Consider the following 19,280-nt stretch of genomic DNA (forward strand, 5'->3'; position numbering starts at 1 on the left):
CAAGGATGCCCCCCTACCCAGGCCTTGGTCCTGAGGAGACCTTTTCCCCTAGAAGCTCTGACTCTCTCCCAAGGGAAGGGAACCATCTAGATGGATCAGGATGGAGCCACCTGCCCCCATCACCAACCCTCTCTGCCTTGGTGGAGCAGACACAGAGTCTACAAATTGATGAGCCCTAAAAGCAGCTTTGGCCCTTCCAAGTCCGTGAATCTCTTGTGTGAAGTATTGGCAGTGACTCTTTAACATTCCTCAATACAAAAGGGAAGTGTCCCACCAGTAGAGGACTTTCAGCCTGGGTTTTACTGGAAAGGTAGTAAGAAGCCCTGCAGCAGGGGTTGGTTAGTTATTCTTGGCCAGTGTCCAGGAGTAGGCTTGCATCTTAAGATGTCCATGCCCCACATCTTCAGAGGAATGGCAGCCCACCAGTGAGGATGCTGAGCCCAGGGATGAGAGCCTCTCCCAGCAGGTGGGCAAGCCTACTGTCCCCTGGGGCCCCGTGCTCTCTGGCAGGCACCCAGTGGACCTGCATGTGCAGCAAGGGCCAGCTGAGCTATTGAGGCATAGATGGCCCTGCCAGGAGGAGCCTGCCCAGGATTGGTCCCTGGAGCCCTGTCAGAGACACAGGAGGAAATCTGCGGGCCTGGGGATGAGGTCTGGAGCAGCCCTCCTCCCCTGCACAGACAGGGAAGGCCTGGAAATTTCCAGGAATGCACAGTCCATGTGCAGCCTTCCCTCTTCTGCTCGCAGTCCTGGCTGCACCCTTCTTCTGCCCATGCTGGTGGGTGATGCCAAGCCACCTGGTGAATCAGCCCTTCCCTGTGCACTCCTCTTCACAGAGGTCCTGGGTGGATGGCCTCATGGCATTCTGGGTGTGTAGAGATAGGAGGCTACTTCCTCCTGGCCAGGGTTTCTCAGACACCGATGCCCTTGGCTTCTTTAGAGAAGACCCAGTGCCCGGCATCCACCCAGCTCCTAAACCAGTCCTTCTACTCTGCTTTTGACACTACGGAGCTGTGCACTTGGGCTGCCCAAGGCCCTCTGTGGAACTGGACGTTGCCTTCCCATGGCTCCTCTCCAGAGGCACTGTGTTTGGGGCCCATGGGTCCATCTCCCTTGGGAAAAGGCCTCATTTTTGGCACAGACTGAGGCACTGGGTGAAGAAGAGTGAGGTCTCCTCTACTTTACCCCTAGAAGCTACCAGTCCCACCCTTGGGACCTCCCACAGCCTCAGGACAGGGTGACAGCTACTGGGGCCCAGATGAGCAGCCAGCTTACACCAGGTGGCCCAGCAGGGAGCTTCCCAGAGGGCTGGGAGACGCTCTTGGATGTGACTCTTCCCTAGGTGTCCAGACATTCTGATGTTACTTATGGCTTGGTGGCTCACTCATCCATGGGGTAGACTAGCAAGAAGGATCGATTAGCCCTCCTCCCAGAGCAGATTCCTGCAATCAAGCCTTTTGATTACAGTTGCTAGGTAGGATTGATGAATGGTGCTTAAGTGACATTAGGAAAAATCCATAAGACTCATTCCTGCAGACACACAAGCCCAGGCCCAGGGCTTCTTTGGGCCAGGCCAATACAGCACAGTTAGCTGTTATCTTTAATGTGTCCCCCACTAGTAGCCCCTCTTAATCTCCCCCTAAGGCAGCCACACCTTTGTCTTTCTACTATCATTGAGAGATAACCAAATCGGATTACCCAGGAATTGATTTGGACTGCAGTAAGATGTTTCTTCTGATACTTGGGACATGACTCATTGGCCCATTTACATCTGGCCAGGAGGGCTTTGCTCCCTGGGAACAGGAAGTTTCCTCGCTTGTGGGGGTGCGGAGCTGGGGGCGTCTTTCTATGGTTCTTGTTTCCACTGCTGTCCCCAGCTGCACAGGGGGCTCTGGCCATAGACTGAGTGCTGGGTAAGGCCATGGAGCTTGGAGGCCCATGATGGCCTTTGGGAGGGCACACATTTACTCATTCATTCTTTCATTTAGAGGACACCACGAACCCCAGGCACCTATTAAAGTCACCCTGCCTGACTGTGCCCTGAGCTGAGTGACAGGGGCAAACCAGTTGAAAGAGTGAGTGTCTGTGAGAGGAAAACCACTGAGGTGAGCCAGGGGTGCAGCTGGTTGGAGGCCCAGTCGGAGGGACGGGCCCAGCAGCCAGGACTCCAGTAGCCACTGTACCTGATGGGTGGGGCTCAGGCCTCAGGAGCAGATGAGCAGGCTCCCTGAGTCCAGCTGGTGATCCACCTGCTTTTATTATAACCAGGAGCTGCCAGTTGCAAACAATGGCCGGGGTGAAACCACCCCCAGAGTGCTTTGTTCTAAGCACTGTCGGGTCACCTGTCAGTGCCGTGTCTGGGAGCCTCCAGCCAGCGCTTGTCTTCCCCCAGCCTTCCTGGGTGTGGCACCACCTGTCAGGGGACCCTGGAACTGCTGGCCTCCAGTGTGCACACCCTCAGCACCAGCTCCCAGTGTTGATTTAGGTCCCCAGGACACACGGTGTCCTCGGAGAGGCCTTGCAAGGCTGTGCCACACATGCTGCCTTCCAGTCTGTCTTCAAGCACCACGAGTGTTCTCTGCTGTCAGCAGCTACACTGCGCAGGATGGCTGTGCTGGACTCCGTGCTTCTCCTTAATTGTGGGGATGGCCTGAGCTGCAGGCACAGACAGTCTGGCCAGCTCCAAACCTGCTGGCAGGGCGTTGGGCCAGGGCCATGAACAAGAATGCCACCCAGCGGCAGGGGCGGGCTGCACTGGTGTCTGGTCCATGATGACGGGGACTTGGCTCTCAGCCTAAGGACCAGGCTGGGCTGATTCAGAGAGGAGAGCAAGTGTCAAGGAGCTTGTGTGAGCCAGGTCCCTCCCCCACTCCGCCAATCCTGAAAGGGCCAGGAAAGCCCCCGCTTCCTCCTTGGGCTGTGCCGGGAAAGAGGACCTGAAGGACCTTGATCCCAGGGGAGGCTTCCAGCAGGCAGGGGACCAGTGTCAAAGCCAGAAAGGGAAACAGTGGAACACCAAGTGTCTTCACAGAAACAGACCAACACCCTTGGAAGTGGGAGTCCCTCAGGAGGCTCCTTCCTGAAGACAGACTCCTACACCCGTGTGACTATCTCTGCTGCACACCTGCTGTGGAAAGGGAGCTCCCAACCGGGGGACCTTCATAGAGCCATTTAGAAGACATTTAAAACAAACATGGGCAGGAAGGGAGACCATATGGCACGAGAAGAGAGCAGTAGGTTTAAAAAACAGAAATTCTAAATAGGAAGATGCTTGAGGCAGTGGTGGTCCTGGCTGGGAGACAGCTGCCCCTCAGTAGCTCCAGGCTCTGCTGGAGCTGGACCCCAGGGAGCTCATCCCAGGTGAGTACCATGTCCTGGGCCTGGGGGCCTGGAAGAAACCGGGGGCCTGGAGCTGGCTGTGCGGAGCCCTCCCTCCAGGACCTCCCCGAGGCTCCTCTGCCTGCTGTGCTTCGCAGCCAGCCTCTGGTGCTACAGGAACTGATCCCTGACCCAGCATCACCCCTCCTGCTCTCACCCTGGCCAGTTGCAGCTTCCTGTGCAGCTTTTGGTTCAGGTTCTTGGGGAGCCAGCAGGGGAGTGAGGCAGAGGACTGAAGGTCACACTTGTCCCTGGCCATCCCAGGGTCAGTGTCCACTACTTGTCCAGTTGCCTGAGAATGTGAGGTCACTAGGGACCCCTCTCTCTGGGGCGGGGGCTGCAGGCAGGGCTGATGTTGGTAGCCATGTCCAGTGACCTGTTGGTGGCCTGGTGGGGAACATGCCCTTGTGACAGGAAACTTAGAAGGTTCTGGAGCCTAGGGTGGTCTGCCATGGCCCAGGCCTCATTAATGCAGCCTGTGTGAGCATACATCTGCTCAGCTGCATGGCCTGCAGCTTCTGTTGTTTCCTCAGATGATTTTCCAAAAGTTCTAAAATTAGGAACTTATTTAGACATTTAGCAGAACTCCTCGCGACATTCATCCCCGCACTGGGCCTCAGTGTCCCTTCTTCAGGAGCAGAAGCTCCAGCCTGTGCAGAACGTTGCCCACCCACATGGGTCAGGCTGGCTCAGCAGCGTGTGGTTGGCCCGGGGCTGCCCTGCCACCCTGGTGGGCTGGGTAGCGAAGGAGGCACAGTGGAGCTGGCCAGCCCTGCCCCAGGAGCCCACAGGCTGATGTCCATGGTGGAGAGTGCAGGAGGAAGATTCCAGAAGGGGCAACACTGAACGGAAGCAGCGAAGGAAGTCTATGTGGCTACTGTGGCTCTTGGGCTTTCAGAGGTTTGCTTTTTTGAGGACTTAATGACATCCTAGCTGGGTTTCCTGATACTGGAGCTTACTTACAGTAGATGGTCTTCTCCAAGTTAAAGGGCGCGCTGGCTCTTCACCCCATCTCTGGCCCCTCTGTGTGTCAATCCCCTCTGTGCCCTCACATGGACCACCAGGATGTGCCCCCTGTCTCAGGAGGCACGCAGCAGCAGACCCACAATTGTCCTCTCTGGGGCGGGGAGAGCAGGGCCTGTGCATGCGGGGTGGGAGGGCCAGATGAAGTGCATTTTGGGAAGCCTGTCTTTAGAGTCACTGGGACAAAGGTGGCGCCCGAGACCAGCAGCTGCCCCCTGGCACTCTCTCGTGGCCCTTTTGAGGGGTGGGGGCTCCACCTCAGTGGGACGTGGGCCTCTGAGGTCCGCAACAAGCAGAGCTGGCCACCAGTCTTCCTTGGAGCTTTGGGGAGATTCTGGGAGGTGGTACCTCTAAAGATCTTTTCAAGCCTCCATGGTCAAAGGTGGCCTTTCTCACCTAGGAGGACCCCTCCTGCCCTGTGATTAAGGAGGATCCGAGTGAGTGAGGGGCATAGACCCCACACAGGCCTGTCGAGTGGTCATTGTGGACCTCAGGCACTTGCAGAAGTGGAGAGCAGTGTCACCTCTTGGCTGGTTCTGTCCTCAGGCCCTGCACTGGGAAAGGGCCTGTGCTGTGGTGTCTCAGCGTGTTGATCTGTGCAGAATCACCACAGCCTGCAGCTCTGTTCCTGCTCCTTGATTGTAGGCTTTTGGGCCAGTAGTGACCCTGGTCAGTAGTGACCCTGCTGGGACCCAGCTTCCTAACAGTACCATGGTGGTGACAGTAGTTCCTGCCACAGGTGTGCCACATGGTACAGAGGTGCATATTACAGCTGTGGGTCTGGGCCTTCCTACAAGTTGGGTGGCAGCCCCACTTTAGGATTCCTTGAGCCACGACAGGTTGGCCCTTGCCTGCTCCTACTTTGACAGGAAGCTGCTCTTCTGTCCACTGTCCCTTTGTACTCAGGAGGTGTCTCTTCTGTTGAGTGCTCTGCCGCATTCTGAGATCAGCGGTCATTGGTACCTCAGTTGGGTTCCTCAGAAGTTTCTCCCAGTCAGCTGCTGGCCAGGAGGCTGGACCGGAAGGTGCATCTGCAGGCAGGTGTGCATGGACATGAGTGAGTGTGAGCACGTGTGGAGGCGGGAGAAGGTGCCATGGGAACAGAGGGGCACATGGCTGGTGGGAGCAGGTGGTGCCCCAGGCCTGCTTGGTCTTACTGACCAGTGTTCCCCCTGGGCACTCTCTTCTCCAGCCACCCCAGAGCCCTCTGCCAGCCAAGAGCCGCTCTCAATTCCCACTCAGGCCCTGCCAAATGGCCCTCGGAACTGTTTCTGGACGTCCTTATCTTAAACTGGCTTCGTCTCTCCAGGTGTCCTCAGCTGCAGCATTCAGTTGTCACGTGCAGAAGCACCCTCTAAACTCACGACCCTGACCGCAACTGCCCTGCGCTGCTCTGATCCTGGAGTTACCAGGACAGAGGGCACCTGCCCACAGAGCAGCTTGCAGGGGGGAAGTGGAGAGTAGTCACAGGCAGGGGACAGCCAGTGCTGCCCAAGTCACCAGGAGGGCGAGGGGCCCTGGGAGGCTCCCTGTGTGCCCCTGCCTGCTCCTGAGAGTCCTTGAGCTCCTTAATCCCAGGCTTTACAGCTTCCAGTTCACAAGAGTCTGTCTTTTGTTAGAGCTTCCATCTCTGCTATCACCCCAGCTCTTCAGCCACAAGGCCGCAGTTCCCTCAATCCTTATGGATCCACATGACTTGTGACACCTGCCCAGTACCCCGTGGGCCATTTCCTGGCTGGTGCCTCCTGGCAGCCTTCCCTCTTGACTGGTGGCCTTTCTGTTCATCTGAGAAGCTGACAAGCTCTTGTGTGTGCTGGGTGTCACGGGTGGTGCTGTCACCACTCCTGGTTCTGTTATGCTCTGCAGATGAGTCTGTTCCAGCAGCTCAGTGTGCATTTATCTGATTTATAATCCATGACTTGCTTTCCATTGTCGCCTGAAGGAAGGAGACCTCCCGGGGCAGTCACAGAGCATCTGGGTGCTGAGCCGGGAGCTTGCCTGAGCTGGGTGGCTGGGAGTAGATTCTCTGAGTCGCGTTGCAGACCTGCGGGAACCAGAATTGTTCCTGCGAATGCCAACAGAAGCTTCCCAGGCCTGAGGCAGGAGAGAAGAACTACCCCTGAGTTTGTTTGCTTTTGTTTTGGGGGTGCTGAGCATTGAAGCCAGGGCCTCAGGCTTGCTGGCTAAGTGCTCTGCCATGGGCTGCGCCCCCAGCCCTAACTTAATTCCTAACAAGGGCGGAGTGACAGAGGACGGTCAGCGCGTCAGCACACTGTGGGGCCCATTCCCGTGCAGCAGGAGCCCTCAGAACCTTTTAGAAAGCAGAGCCACGTGTCTGCACTTGTGCCTCAAGAAGGAAGTGCGTCCCTGCTTTTGCAGGCTGTGGGGCACTGGGGCTGGGTAGGGTGGGAGCAGGAAGGCCAGTGGGACGGCAGGGTCGTCCTGCAGGATGCCGTGGGCTGGGGCTGTTGGTGTGACCAGGTGGAGGTGCATATGGAGATGCACTGGCAGGGGCCACGGGGGCTGGATGTGGGTGGGCGCCTCAGTGCCATTCCCCCACCACAGTGGTGCCCGGCACTGCAGGGACGGCTGAGGGAGGAGTGGCTGAGGGAGGAGTCACTGAGGGGCGCACGTTCAGTTTGAGATGCCTCAGACGTGGCCATGGGTAGGACGCAGGCCAGAGGCAGCCACGGGACATGCAGGGCTGGGGTTTGGGGAGCTGGTTGCTGGGCAGAGATGTGGAAGTGGGGACACCAGTGGTGTCCCAGAGGTACAGAGGAGAGGAGAGGGCCTGGGTACCTCAGCAACCGGGGCCTCACAGGGCGGGGCTGCCAAGGAGGCCGGGAAAGGTGGCCAGAGTGATGGAAGGTGAGCCAGAGAGGAGTGGCTGCAGGGCCAGGGTTCCAGGTCCACCAGAGGGTGGTGCAGGGGCCCCTGGGTCGTGGGAGGACCAGAGTGAGGCCACAGGCTGCCAGGTGAGGCTCCCAGGACAGATGCTGTAGGTCCCTACACAGGTCCAGCAGGGTGTGGGGCTGACCCTCCTGAGCCCTTGGGAAGCCTGGCCCTGCCCCTGAGCTGCCTGCAGGCAGTGTGGCCAGCGTGTCTGGTTCAGCCTGGGGAGTGGTGGCTGCTGTGTGAGCCGTGTGCCCAGGTTCAGGTGCCAGGGCTGCGGAGCCTGCTGCTTTATAGATAAGCGCCAAGCTCTCCTTCCTTGCAGCCTCACCACCCTCCTGATTGGTGCCTGGGGACAGCATGGCCACAGCATCCCTGGCCTGTGTCCACAACGCAGGCCGCCTGCTCAGGATGAAACAGACGCTAATCGCCGAGCGAGGATCGACAACACTGTGTTGATCAAAGGCCCTCAGCCGCGCCAGCTTGTGGGCCGCTGCGTGCCGAGCTGGTTTTGAGCTCCAAAGGTCTTCTTTTGGAAAAAATACAAAATTAATCACAAGGACAGTGTGTCCTTGTGCCATCAGGCCCTCCTCGGAAGACTGCTCTGTCGAGAGGTCCTCTGTTTTCACCCTCCAAGGGCCGTCAGCCCACGGGATGGCCAGCTCTGGCTGTGCTATCCAGCCCCGGCTGCCTGTCACTGTGTTGCTATTTTTAGCCCTGGTTTGGTCCAGAACTTGACAAGATTTCAAACTAATAACTGGATTGTCAAAGAAATCAACTGTCAGAGTTACACTCTTGACTCCTGCGGGGAACCCAGAGGGACAGGAGGGAGGGGTACAGGAAGTGGCCTCAGGACTGCTGGCCTCGGTGGATCCTGGCCCAGTCTAAGGTAAGGGGTGCCACAGCTCCTCCCGTAAGATGCTGTTCATGGCACAAGACATGCCTCCTGGGCTCTGCTGGTTACTGAGTCCCAGGGAAGGGTCCTGGAGCTGGAGACTCCACCCCCTGTCAAGTGGCCACCTCAGAGGAACACAGGAGACCTGTGCAGCCTACCTGTAGGGGCTGCACAGGGGTGCGGGGCGCAGGGCATAGGGCGCAGAGTGAATTAAACTCATGCCTGCCCACGAGCAAGGAGCCCTGACGCCCGTCATGGTTAGCTCATTTATCCCTGGGTGCAGGCGATTTGTAAACTGACTCGAGTGGCCTTTGAGCAGACCTCTGGGTGTTTTCTGCTGTGTGCAAGGAGCGGGATGGCCAGCGGGGCCTCTGCTGCCTGGCCCTTCCCTGTCCGGGCGCCTGCGGGCTTTCCCCCTGCACAGGACCGGGGCGTGTAGGCTGTGCGTGTCAGCGTCACTGAGAGCAGCATCACTTTGAAAGTGCAAAGTATCACGGGAGCCACTTAGAAATGCAGAAACAAAATGGAAAGCAGGTGTAATTGACTCCAACAAAATACTTGCTTGGACCCAGCACATCCAATGCCATCATCTGACCCTACAGTCGACATAAAGTCACTGAAGAGAATCTCCACCCTCTTTCATTCACATTAAATGTTCAACATCGGGTGGTGTCTGCACGGACCCTACATCTCATCTCTTCCCCCGCCTGTTGGAGATGCTCAGCAGCCCCCACGGCCACGGCCAGAGACCTGGAGGCCGAGCAACCTGTGGCCAGCCAGCCCCACACTTGGTTTTGCCTCAAGCACTAGGAACTGTCTGTTCTTCCTGTCGATTTCTCCTGCAGGCAGCGCTGCCTAACTGCTACACCGTGTGCTGGACACAGATGGCCTCCACCTGAGCGGCCACCCAGTGAGTCGCAAACCCACACTCTGTATGAAGAAGGTCTGGCACAGAGGGCCTGGGCCTTGCACCCTGTTTGCTGAAGGATGGGGCTGGGCTGGAGTGGAGCCAGTCCACCTGCCCAGCAGCGACTCCCATGCCATAACTTCCTCTCTGTTCCACTATTAGTGCCCAGGACTGGGCGGAGACTATCGCAGGAGTTTCCTGGGCTGGACCCCCCTGGCTGCACCAGAGCCAGGCCACCTCTGACTCAGAGCGGGCCCTCTGCTTCTCTCTCGAATCATTTCTAATGAACAAATGTGTGTGTACTTTTAAAAGATCAGAATGTGGGCTCGTGAAAGAAAATCCCCACGTGCCCTCAGCCATGGTGGGCAACTACCCTTCAGCTCTTGGTGATTTCAAGTGTTTTGTGCAGGTGCAGGCCTGTGGGTCTGTGTGGCCACAGGAGAGGCAGCGTGCTGCGTTGTCCATGGCATGCTCCTGTCCACAGGTGCTCCCTGGGGAGCAGAGCCAGGGTTGCTTCCTGTGCCTGAGAGCCTGTGCGGAGCCTGGTTGACTGTGGCACTGGAAGCCCCTTTGTGACCGGCACAGCTGGCTGTCCAGTAGCTCTGTCCAGTAGCTCTGTGTTTTGTGTCCCTGGAAGGTCTCACAGCTGCCAAAACTTGGAGTGGTGTCTCTGTTCAGCCCTCACATGTGGGGTCCCTCTGAAAGGTGCAGTGCTGGGCCCTGCCTATGGTCCCACCTGAGGACTGGCACTGGCCTTTGGCCTCCTGCACTCAACCACAGTGAGGCCTGGGCATGCCCCAGGGACTGAATCTCTACCCTCTGATCCCCTTTCTGTTGCTGTTCCCATGTGTCTTACCTGGAGTCCCAGCAGGTCTCAGTCATGGTGATTGGGTGTCCTTAGAACACCTCTCCTTCAGTGAGAAGGTCAGCTCCCTCTTGGCCAGGGCCACATGTCATAGTTTTTGCAGGAAGGGGACCTTTTAACTTCAGTGTAGGAAGGGTCGTGTGCCTAGACCTATAGGCCTAGTGGGCAGTGTCCTCCTCCAGGTGGCCCAGGTCGTCATCCACATGGAAGGGTTGTGGGGGTTGTTGCACACGAGGACACATCACAGGCTGTGGGGGTATCAGGCCTCCCATGGACTGATCCTGTGCCCCTGGGCCATGCACACCCTGCCCTGATAGCTGGCATGGGTTATCCCCGCGCTGCACGGGGAGGATGAGGGTGGGCCTCTTATTTTATGTGCTCAGCAATTGATGCCCAAGTCGGTTATTCGGGAATATTTTAAAGTTAATATGGCTTATTTAGCATCTGAGGTTGGAATTTGAAGGTCTAGTCCGAAGGGGTTAAAGGACACTGTCCTCCACATCTCTTATTGTGTCCTCCCAGGAGTTACAGGTGCAGGGTGGGTGCATGGGCAGTGTGGCAGCCCCAGCCCAGTCACCACCTGTAATGGCGTCTCCTCCCCCAGACATTTGCCTCCTCCCTGCCATGTCCAGGCGCTTCTGTGGGAGAGCAGGATGCTGTCCCTGCCTCCTCAGTGCTCTGCTCAGTGAGACCGTGATTTCATGGTAAGCCTGTTTGCTGGGTGGCTCGGCATCCTCTGTGGACAGTAGTTGGTTGGAATCTTGTGGCTGCCATGGCTCCTGCCACGGTGGCTCATCCACCACTAGTGGTCACGTGCTGATTTCACGATAGGAGCCCCGTTGCGCAGCCCAAGGGGGGCTCTCGTCACCCCTTTTACAGGTAACCAACTGAGGCACAGCCAGTGAGGGACCTGCCCAGGGCGTGTGGCTTGTGCAGGGTGGGTTTGCATCCTGGTCCTTGTGCACCAGCCAGTGGGTGCCCAGTTGGCCCTTGGTGGTACCTGGGGCACTGTGTTCACCTTTCTGTGATGTTCACTGACCTCCACCGAGCACCTCATGCCATTTGGGCGGCAGAGGGACACAGGGGCCTGCCGATACAGTGGAGGAAGCGTGTCCTCTGCAACCGGTGAGCTCACGGAGGCCGTGTCTATGGGGAGCTGTCTGGTGTGGAGCGGGGGCTTGGGTGGTGCTCACTGGTGTCTCATCTGTGATCTCTGCCCATCCTGCCGCTGCCCGTGCTTACAGAACCCGTGTCACCACGTTGTCCTTCCTGAAAGGGCCTGTGTGCCGAGGTGATCACATGGTGTAGATGGCGCTGTGACGAGTTTGACTCTGGAAAACTAGAACCCTTTTGGCAGCAGAGAGCCGAAGCCGTGAACATCACTTGCTCTTTACCAAGTCCCTCGGACACAGGCTGGGAAGCGGCTGCAGGCCAGCCTGCCTTGTTTTCCTTCAGCATCACAGGTGGGAGCAAAGCCTTCCCTGAACATTGACAGCCACCAAGGGGGTCGGTGTTGATTATGGAGAAGAATTGACGGGGAAAGTGCCACCTGCAGTCTTTGGACCAGGCCCCTGGAGGACTCCCCGCAGTCCTGTCCCTGGCCACACAGTGCGGGGTGGTCCAGGGCGAGCTGCACCCTTGTCACATGCGCAGGCAGTGGCTCTGTGAGTTATGGACCCGCTACCTGCATGAGGTGGGTAATGCAGACTAGCGCAGGGCTAATAAATGTGCCATGTTACCCAGATTGGAGATGCCGCTGCTTGGTGCATAAATAAGACAAGCCTTTTAAAAGAGATCTGTATTTAAGGATGTGTTTGTGTTCTCTGCCTGCTGTAAAGGTCACCCGGATAGATTTTTCCTTCCTTAGCATCACAGGCCGTGAGGAACCGGGCGTTTCTATTCTCCCTCCATCCAGCGAACCTGGGGGACTAAATTAGATTCTGAAATTGAGTGTGCAGTGGAGTGGGTAAGCCGCCGTGATGAGAGGGCACTGCTTCTCACCTTGCGAGTAGCGAGGTCATGATAATACGGAGCGAAGTGGATTAAAAATAAAACCAAAGGTATTTATTTATGACCTGCTCGGAATCGGATTGGCATCCGTGTAAGTTGCATCTAATGGTGAAAGACAGCAGATTGATGTTGATGTGTCCCTGAGGACATATTGCCAGTGAAATTTGCTCTGTGAATTCAATTTAAAGGCCCATAGAAAGTATCCAAAATGCAAAGGAAATGGGGGGAATTGGCACCCAGCCATAGCAAAACGACAATTAGAAGAGCGTCCTAGCACGTAGCCCTCATGGTGTGTGACTGCCCAGGGACAGCCAGAGCCCTACTTCACCCAGGGTGGGGCCAGTGGTGGGTGGTCACAAGGGCAGCTGGGACTGTGCCAGGCCCTGCACCAGGACAGCTCAGCTTGTCTTGATCTTGCCCATGAGGAGATAGCGCCAGCCTCACTTCTAAAGGAGAACAAGGGTCAGGGGCACATGCCGTTGACGGGGACCACACAGAAGGCAGGGGGTGCACTTCCGGGCCAGCCAGTGGCTGTAGCACCTGTCCTGTGCCAACCTTGCAGGGTCCCAGAGGCTACCTCAGGTTGGGCATGAGCCTCGCCGGGCTGAACCTTTTATTGACAGATGGTGTTGGCAGCCTGAGCCAGCTGCCCCCTTTGTCATTTGTCACCTGCCAGGAGCTGGGAAGGGGCTGTGCCAGCACCCTGGCGCCTCACTGCCTTCCTCACTTCCATCCTGCTTCTGGATGGGCTGGGGAGGTGCAGGTGGCCCCTGAGGGCCTCAGGTGGACACTCTCTAGGACCGGGTTCAGCAGGGCCATCAGACAGTTGAGTACCTCCCTCTGGAAGTCCTCCTGGCCTCATGGGGAGGAGCCTGGCCTGGACCTCTTTTGAGACCCCAGTCCAGGAAGCTGTCCTGACATCACAGTCCCTTGAAATCCAGCGTGTCCTTAGTGAGGTCACAGATGCTCTGGACGTAGGCTGTGGGCTGCAGGAGGGGCTGCACTGTGCGTGCACGGTGGGGGTGGGCCGAGTCTCAGCCATAGTTCCAGTTAGGAGGTCACCGTGTCTGTCACCAGTGTCTGCATCCTGGCTTCTAAATTCCGAGCTCTGGAGACATTTCCTTTGTGTCCTGTGGTTGTGTGACTATCTCCACAGCTTGTCCAGGCTGAGACATGGCTCACTGCTGGCCTGGAGTGTGAGGCTAGCAGAAGGGGCTCCAATATGGGAGACTCAGAGCAGAGCTCCTGCTTCCTAGAAGCCAGAAGGACTAAATGAGGGGCAGTGACAGGCCCTGCTGAGTGTGCAGTGTGCCCGTGTGTGCCCATGTGTCTGATGTGTGTGCCCGTGTGTACCCAGGTGTGTGCCCTGTGTGTGCCCGTGTGTGCCCAGGTGTGTGCCCCGCATGTGCGTGCCTGGTGCTGAGGTGCTGCTGTGGCCCGTACGTGTGGTCCCTGTCTGCACAGAGGAGCTAGCAGGGCTCAGAGGTGGCACTGTCTAAGCGGCTCAGCTGGACCTGGGGATGCAGCTGGCCTTGCTGACACCCGGTGTCTCCACACACCTGATTCACTTTCTTTTGCACAGGGCAGCTGTGGAGGGGAGGGCCGGGTGGTCCTGTCATGCTCCTGGCTCCACCCTGTGGTCCCTGGGCATGTGTGCTTCAGCTCTGCCTGAGCGGTACCTCTCAGACACTCACCTGCCCCCGGGCCTCTGGAACACAGTGTGCCCCTGGGCGTGCCGATGTCTGCCCCCCTGGGGCATTGTGGGATTAGGTCAATGGCCTGCTGCGATGAAGAGTGGACAGGTGCAGCTCAGCAGCCCCTTGCAGGACAAGCTGCGAGTGAGCAGGAGAGGACTGCTGGCGTGGAGGGTGGGTGTGGATGGGAGGCTTCTGCAGTTCCCTGTGCCCACCTTGCAGCCACTGGTGGCTGCCCTTGCTCGGGCCCTGACTTGCAGCCCCTGCCGCCCTCCTCTGACCTGCCTGTCTCTCTCCCCACAGGAGCTGCTTCTCTTCCTCCAGAACCTGCCCACCGCCCGCTGGGGTGACGAGGACATCAGCCTACTGCTGGCTGAGGCCTACCGCCTCAAGTTTGTCTTTGCAGATGCCCCCAATCACTACAAGAAGTGAGCCTGGCGCCAGTGACAGTGGCCTCCATGTGCGGGCAGCGTCCTCTCCTTGCCTGGCCAGCTGAAGGCCCCTTTGAGCGGGCGCTGGCCAAGCACTGCCTTGGGGAGCAGCCCCTCCTACAGGCGACTTGCCAGGGTGGGCCCGGGCGTCTAGGGCTGAGGGGTGGGCAGCCCCAGTTTTATGAGATACCAAAGAGAGCTAAGGGAGGGTCCCAGCTTTAGGGGCCAGACATGGGTCAGGAGTCCCCCTCACCCTGTCCCTGGAGTGTCCTTGCCAAACGTCCACCCTGGAACCCTAACCTGGCAGCCAAGAGGCACCCTCTCAGGCCTGCTGTCCAGGAGCCAGGCAGAGGAAGGGGCAGCCATCTCAGACCTGCTTCATGATGCAAAAGTTCTATTCTGTTGAGTGAAAGAGAATAAAATATGGACAAGATGCTGAGCAGGACCTTGCGTCAGCTGGATCTCTGCGTGCACAGAGCCTCTGACAGCCAGCCGTGTCTGGGCTGCAGCCCCTCACCCTGGGGTGTTTCCTTTCTTGGTTTGAGCTTGGCTGGAAGCTGATGTCAGGCATTGGATCCCAGGGAGGCCATGGGGCAGAGTGAGGCCTCTCTCAATTGCCTTACTTTTCGTGTTTAATCTTCAAAAGAGACGCCCCCCCACCCCGTACCCGATCCTGTGATGTCCCTGTCTAGTAGCCCCTGGGGGAGGGGTCTCTTCTCAGAGCAGGACAAACTGGCCTGTAACCCAGGCCTTGTGTGGGGCGCTCTTCCAAGCTGCCTGGGCTTAGTGGGCGGAGCTTCTCAGGGTCTCCTCGGCTCCCAGCAGCTCTGCTGCGCTTCCCTGGTCTGCGGTGAGTGGGCTTGACTGCTCGCTGTGCTGACCGCTCCTGGGCTCTGCTGGGGCTGTCTGCTGCACCACGCTCTCAGGACATGCCTCCACACATCCTCCAGGTGACAAGAACACCCCCTGGGGCACTGAGCCACGGGGAGGGGGCAGCCTCAGCCTTTCTCCCCGAGCCAGGACAGGGCCCTACCCTCAGCAACCCATGATTGCCTGCTTCTCAGATCTGTCCCTCCTTTAGGGACAGCAGTGCCCCTGCCTATGTGCCTGGCCACTGCCTAGAGGCTGTGGGAATCCAGATGTGTGACCTGCGTATCTTCCTGCTTCTGTTAAAATCATCTTGGAAATTAGCACACAGTACTGTGCAGAGGGGCCAGTTAGTCCTGGACCTGATGGAGGCCATTTCCACAGGATCAGGGTCCTCCCAGGCCAGCTTCAAGGGGCCTCTTCTACCTGCTCCTCTTGCAGGGGCAGGGGAGGACTGTCCAGTTACAGGAAGAACCCTCCCTGTGGCTGTGGGGAGCCCATCTTACTCAGCCAGAACCCACCCTGCACTTTCCCCTTCTGTAGCACAGAGAGCTCTGCACAACCAGAGAGCTGGGCACGCACAAAAAACTGCCTTTCGTGGCAGGTTATTTTTCAAAGGGGAAGGGTCCTTGAAGTCAAATTCTGTCCTGTCTGTATTTCATGTGTGCAGATGCTGGGTGTGAGGGGCCTGGTGATGTCCTGAGCTGTTCCGGGGTCGTCTGGAATGTGCTGTGCTTGAAACAAGGAATAAAGATGCCAAGTGCAGCCTATGGCACAGCCTGGGATTTGAGGACTCACTTTTCCACTAGAGGCCCTGACCTAGCACTGTGCTTTGATGCCAGGACCCATGTTGGGCCCATTAGCTCTGTGAACTTAGTGACACCCATGAGACCTTGGGGGAGGAATGTACACTTGAAAGGTGGTGTAGCAGGACTCTCTGCACTGCTGGGGGACAGGAGCTGGTACAGTGTCAGGGTCCAGGACAGCCCCTTGGGCTTTGTGAAAGGTCTGCTAGTGGGCACTACAGGATCTGGCCATTCCTCCCAACCTTGGAACTCCCTGGGCATACACACACACCCTGCCCCTCCCCACATCACTGAAACAGCCCCGATGAGCCCCGGCTTCTTAGGAGTCCTTGAGGCCCCCATGCCTCTCTGGGTACCCGTGTCTGCACCCCCACATTTGGGATCCTCCCACAGAAGCACTTGGCTTTCTGCCATCTCTTGCTGCTTGCTGCCTGGGCATGGGCTGTGGTTCTGCCCTCATGGGTAGGCTGGTGATTTCTTACTCCTTCACCCTGTGACCAAGTGGGCCAAGCTGAGGGTGGGCCACAGGCCTAGACTCGGTGGGGCCCACGTGGAACAGAGACTGACCCACAGATGAGACCTGGCCTGCTGGCTCTGCTGTTGTTTGTGAAGGGCCAGAGGTAACCCTGGGGCAGCCAGACCCTGGCCAGGGCAGCCTTGTTGGGAGGGGAGAGCCCTAAGGTGTCTGAGTGATGTGGGTTACAGAAGGACGACTGGGTAGAGGGCTTGTGTGCAAGTTGATTGAGCTGAGCAGACCGACTCCCTTTAGGACATGGGGACGAGCTGCAGAAAGGCCATCTCAGGCTGCTCAGAGTCAAGCCTCCAGGTGCTGCCCACCCTGGGCTGCAGCTGTGTGCCAGTCCCTCTCCCCAGCAGGTCTGCTCTCAGCCTGGGGTTCAGGGGAGCTTCCTTGAGGCAGACAACTGAGGTGTACCCTTCCCTCGGGCCTCTGCTGCCCACACAGGCTGCCCTCTCATCCCCAGCTCTGGACTGCCTCCAGGGAAGCACTGAGCCCCAGAGGGCCATTTGCTCAGATCTGCCCTATTCAACTTGGAGGCCTCTTCATTCCCATCCTGCAGCCCCTGGGTTGGGAGGTCCTCAATAAGAGATGGCAGAGTGAGTACACGAAGCCACCTCCATGACTGAACCTTCAAGTCCAGGCCACTGGCAATTAAGGCTGATTAGAAAGTCTTCCATCAAAGAAAAGTCCAGAACTAGGTGGCTTCACCGCTGAATTCTACCAAAAAGAACTAACACTAACACCAATCCTCAAACTCTTCCAAAAAGTCAAAGAGGAGGGAAGGCTTCCAAGCTTTTTTTTTTTTTTTTAACCAGGCCAACATTAAATTACCCTGATACCAAAACTGGATAAGGACATTACAAGAGAATAAATCACAAGCCAGTATCCTTGATGAGCAAAATTGCAAAAATCCTCAACAAAATACTAGCAAGACAAATGCATAGCACATTCAAAGGCTCATGATCAAGCAGGATCTCTTCCTGGGATGGGAGGATGGTTCACCACAGGCATGTCAGTGAATATGCACCCCGTTAATTAATGGAACGGAGGACAAACCCCACATGAACATGTCATTTGACAAAATTCACTGTATGGTGAAAAATTGAATCAAAGTACATTCTATTGAATGAATGTCCATCAGTGCAGCAAAGGTCCTGTGAGACGCCCACAGCCAACAGTGTGCTCAGTGTGGAAAGTTGGAACCCTTTTCTCTGAGGCCAGGAACAGGACAGGATGCCCACTTTGACCAATGTACTTGACGTGGCACTGCAAGTTCTCTAGAGCAATCAAGCAAGAGAAAACATGAAAGGCATCCACATGGAGAAGGCAGAAGTTAAATGGTCCCTGTTTGCCAACAACATGACAGGTTATACAAACAACACACAGAGAATTAAAACTGATAAATGAATTCAGTCATAGAATACAAAATCACACTGAAAAATCAGTAACATTTTCCATACACTAACAACAAATTATTGAAAAAAAATTAAGAAAACAATCCCATTTACACCAGCTGCAAAAATAAAATTGCAATAAATCTAACCAAAGAGGTAAAGGATCTGTTAACTGAAAACTATAAAGCATTGCCGAAAGAAATTGAAGAAGACAAAAATAAATGGAAAGACATCCCATGTTCATGGATTGGGCAAATGACAATTGTTAAGATATCCATTCCACTCAAAGTGATCTGTAGAATCAATGCAATCAAAATGCCGATTTTGTTTTTCATTGAGATAGAAAAAAATCCCAAAATTCATGCAGAACAGAAGACCCCAGGTAGTCAAGGCAGTCATGAACAAAAGAATAGAGCCGGAAAGGTCACACTGCCTGATTCCAAACTGTACTACAGAGCTGTTGCAGTTTAAATAGCAGGGTATCACACAACATGACACAGAGTCCCACATTGCCTCACGGGACAGAAGGGAGAGCCCAGCATGAACCTGTGCATGTACACTGGTTATTGTTTTAGGGAAAATCAATCACACCCCCTAGTAAATTCTATACAAAGTGATTTAAGTATAAAATCTAAGTCCCCCCCAAAATAGCCAAAGTAGGCAACTATTATAACTGGGGCATGGCAAAGGCTCTCTAAACAAACATGATGCCAGTGGCACAAACAGTGTATAACATTGCCAATAAATATCTGTAGGTGCACTATGGGAGCAACTGCAAGGACACCAGAGAGCCTCCATAAACAGAGGTTCCTGGTAAACCACGGTCTGGACAGACATTTGCAACTGAGGTGAGACCTTTGAATTCCTTAGTAGGTACAGCTATTGGAAATGAATAAAAATGGGCACAGAAAATAGGTGGTTTACAAAAACAAACAAACAAACAAAAAAAAAAAGTGATGAATAGCATGTTCACAATACTAACAGTTAAACGGGAAAAACACACGACAAGATGTCCAGCTCCGTCAGTTAGCAACTGTGAGGTCCAGGACTGTGTTTGTGATCATTTGTTATATAGCAAAAAAAGCCAATATACTCTCCTTTAGGTGTGTTTTTTTTCCCCAAAATTTGTTGTTGCAAATACATCAGAAGAGAACATGACCCAGATTCAGCACTTTGTGGATTATCCCAAGGCAGACCCCCACGTAACTTGAGACATAGAACACCTCAGACCCCGTAGTCCCTGCTCTCTTCCCCAAAGCACCAGCCTGACTTCCAACCAAGTTCAGTGTTTCCTGCCTTTAAATGTAGTGCCAGGGGACTCACACAGCACAAGCTGTTTCATGAACCCTTTTCTGCCCAGCCCTTCTTGTGACGTCGTATTTTCTTTGCTATTGCAGCAAGGTTCTGCATCATGTGCGTGTGGGATGGTTTATGCATTTTGCTGTCAGAGGACACAGGCTGTTTCTGGTTGTGGCAACTAAATAACGCTGCTCTGAACATTGGTGTGCACATCTCCTGCAGGCAGGCATGTGCCAGGGTCTGGTTGCTCTTCACCCAGAAGTGGGACTGCCGAGCCACGTGGAGGGACCCGCTGTACT

The 19,280-nt window shown here is 55.9% G+C and overlaps 1 protein-coding gene across 3 annotated transcripts in view; it reads left to right on the forward strand.

Annotated features, from left to right (window-relative positions):
- Tbc1d22a (TBC1 domain family member 22A) overlaps positions 1 to 14,534 on the forward strand; it is a 324,253-nt gene extending 309,719 nt beyond the window's left edge. For all 3 annotated transcript variants that reach the window (XM_076853389.2, XM_076853391.2, XM_076853390.2), the window contains one exon: positions 13,968 to 14,534. In XM_076853389.2, coding sequence (XP_076709504.2) covers positions 13,968 to 14,096 — 129 coding nt within the window. In that variant the 3' untranslated portion in view covers positions 14,097 to 14,534. The remainder of the gene's footprint in view (positions 1 to 13,967) is intronic.
- Positions 14,535 to 19,280: the final 4,746 nt, after the last annotated feature.

Source organism: Callospermophilus lateralis, chromosome 4, assembly GCF_048772815.1.
Source record: "Callospermophilus lateralis isolate mCalLat2 chromosome 4, mCalLat2.hap1, whole genome shotgun sequence".
NCBI lineage: Eukaryota > Metazoa > Chordata > Mammalia > Rodentia > Sciuridae > Callospermophilus > Callospermophilus lateralis.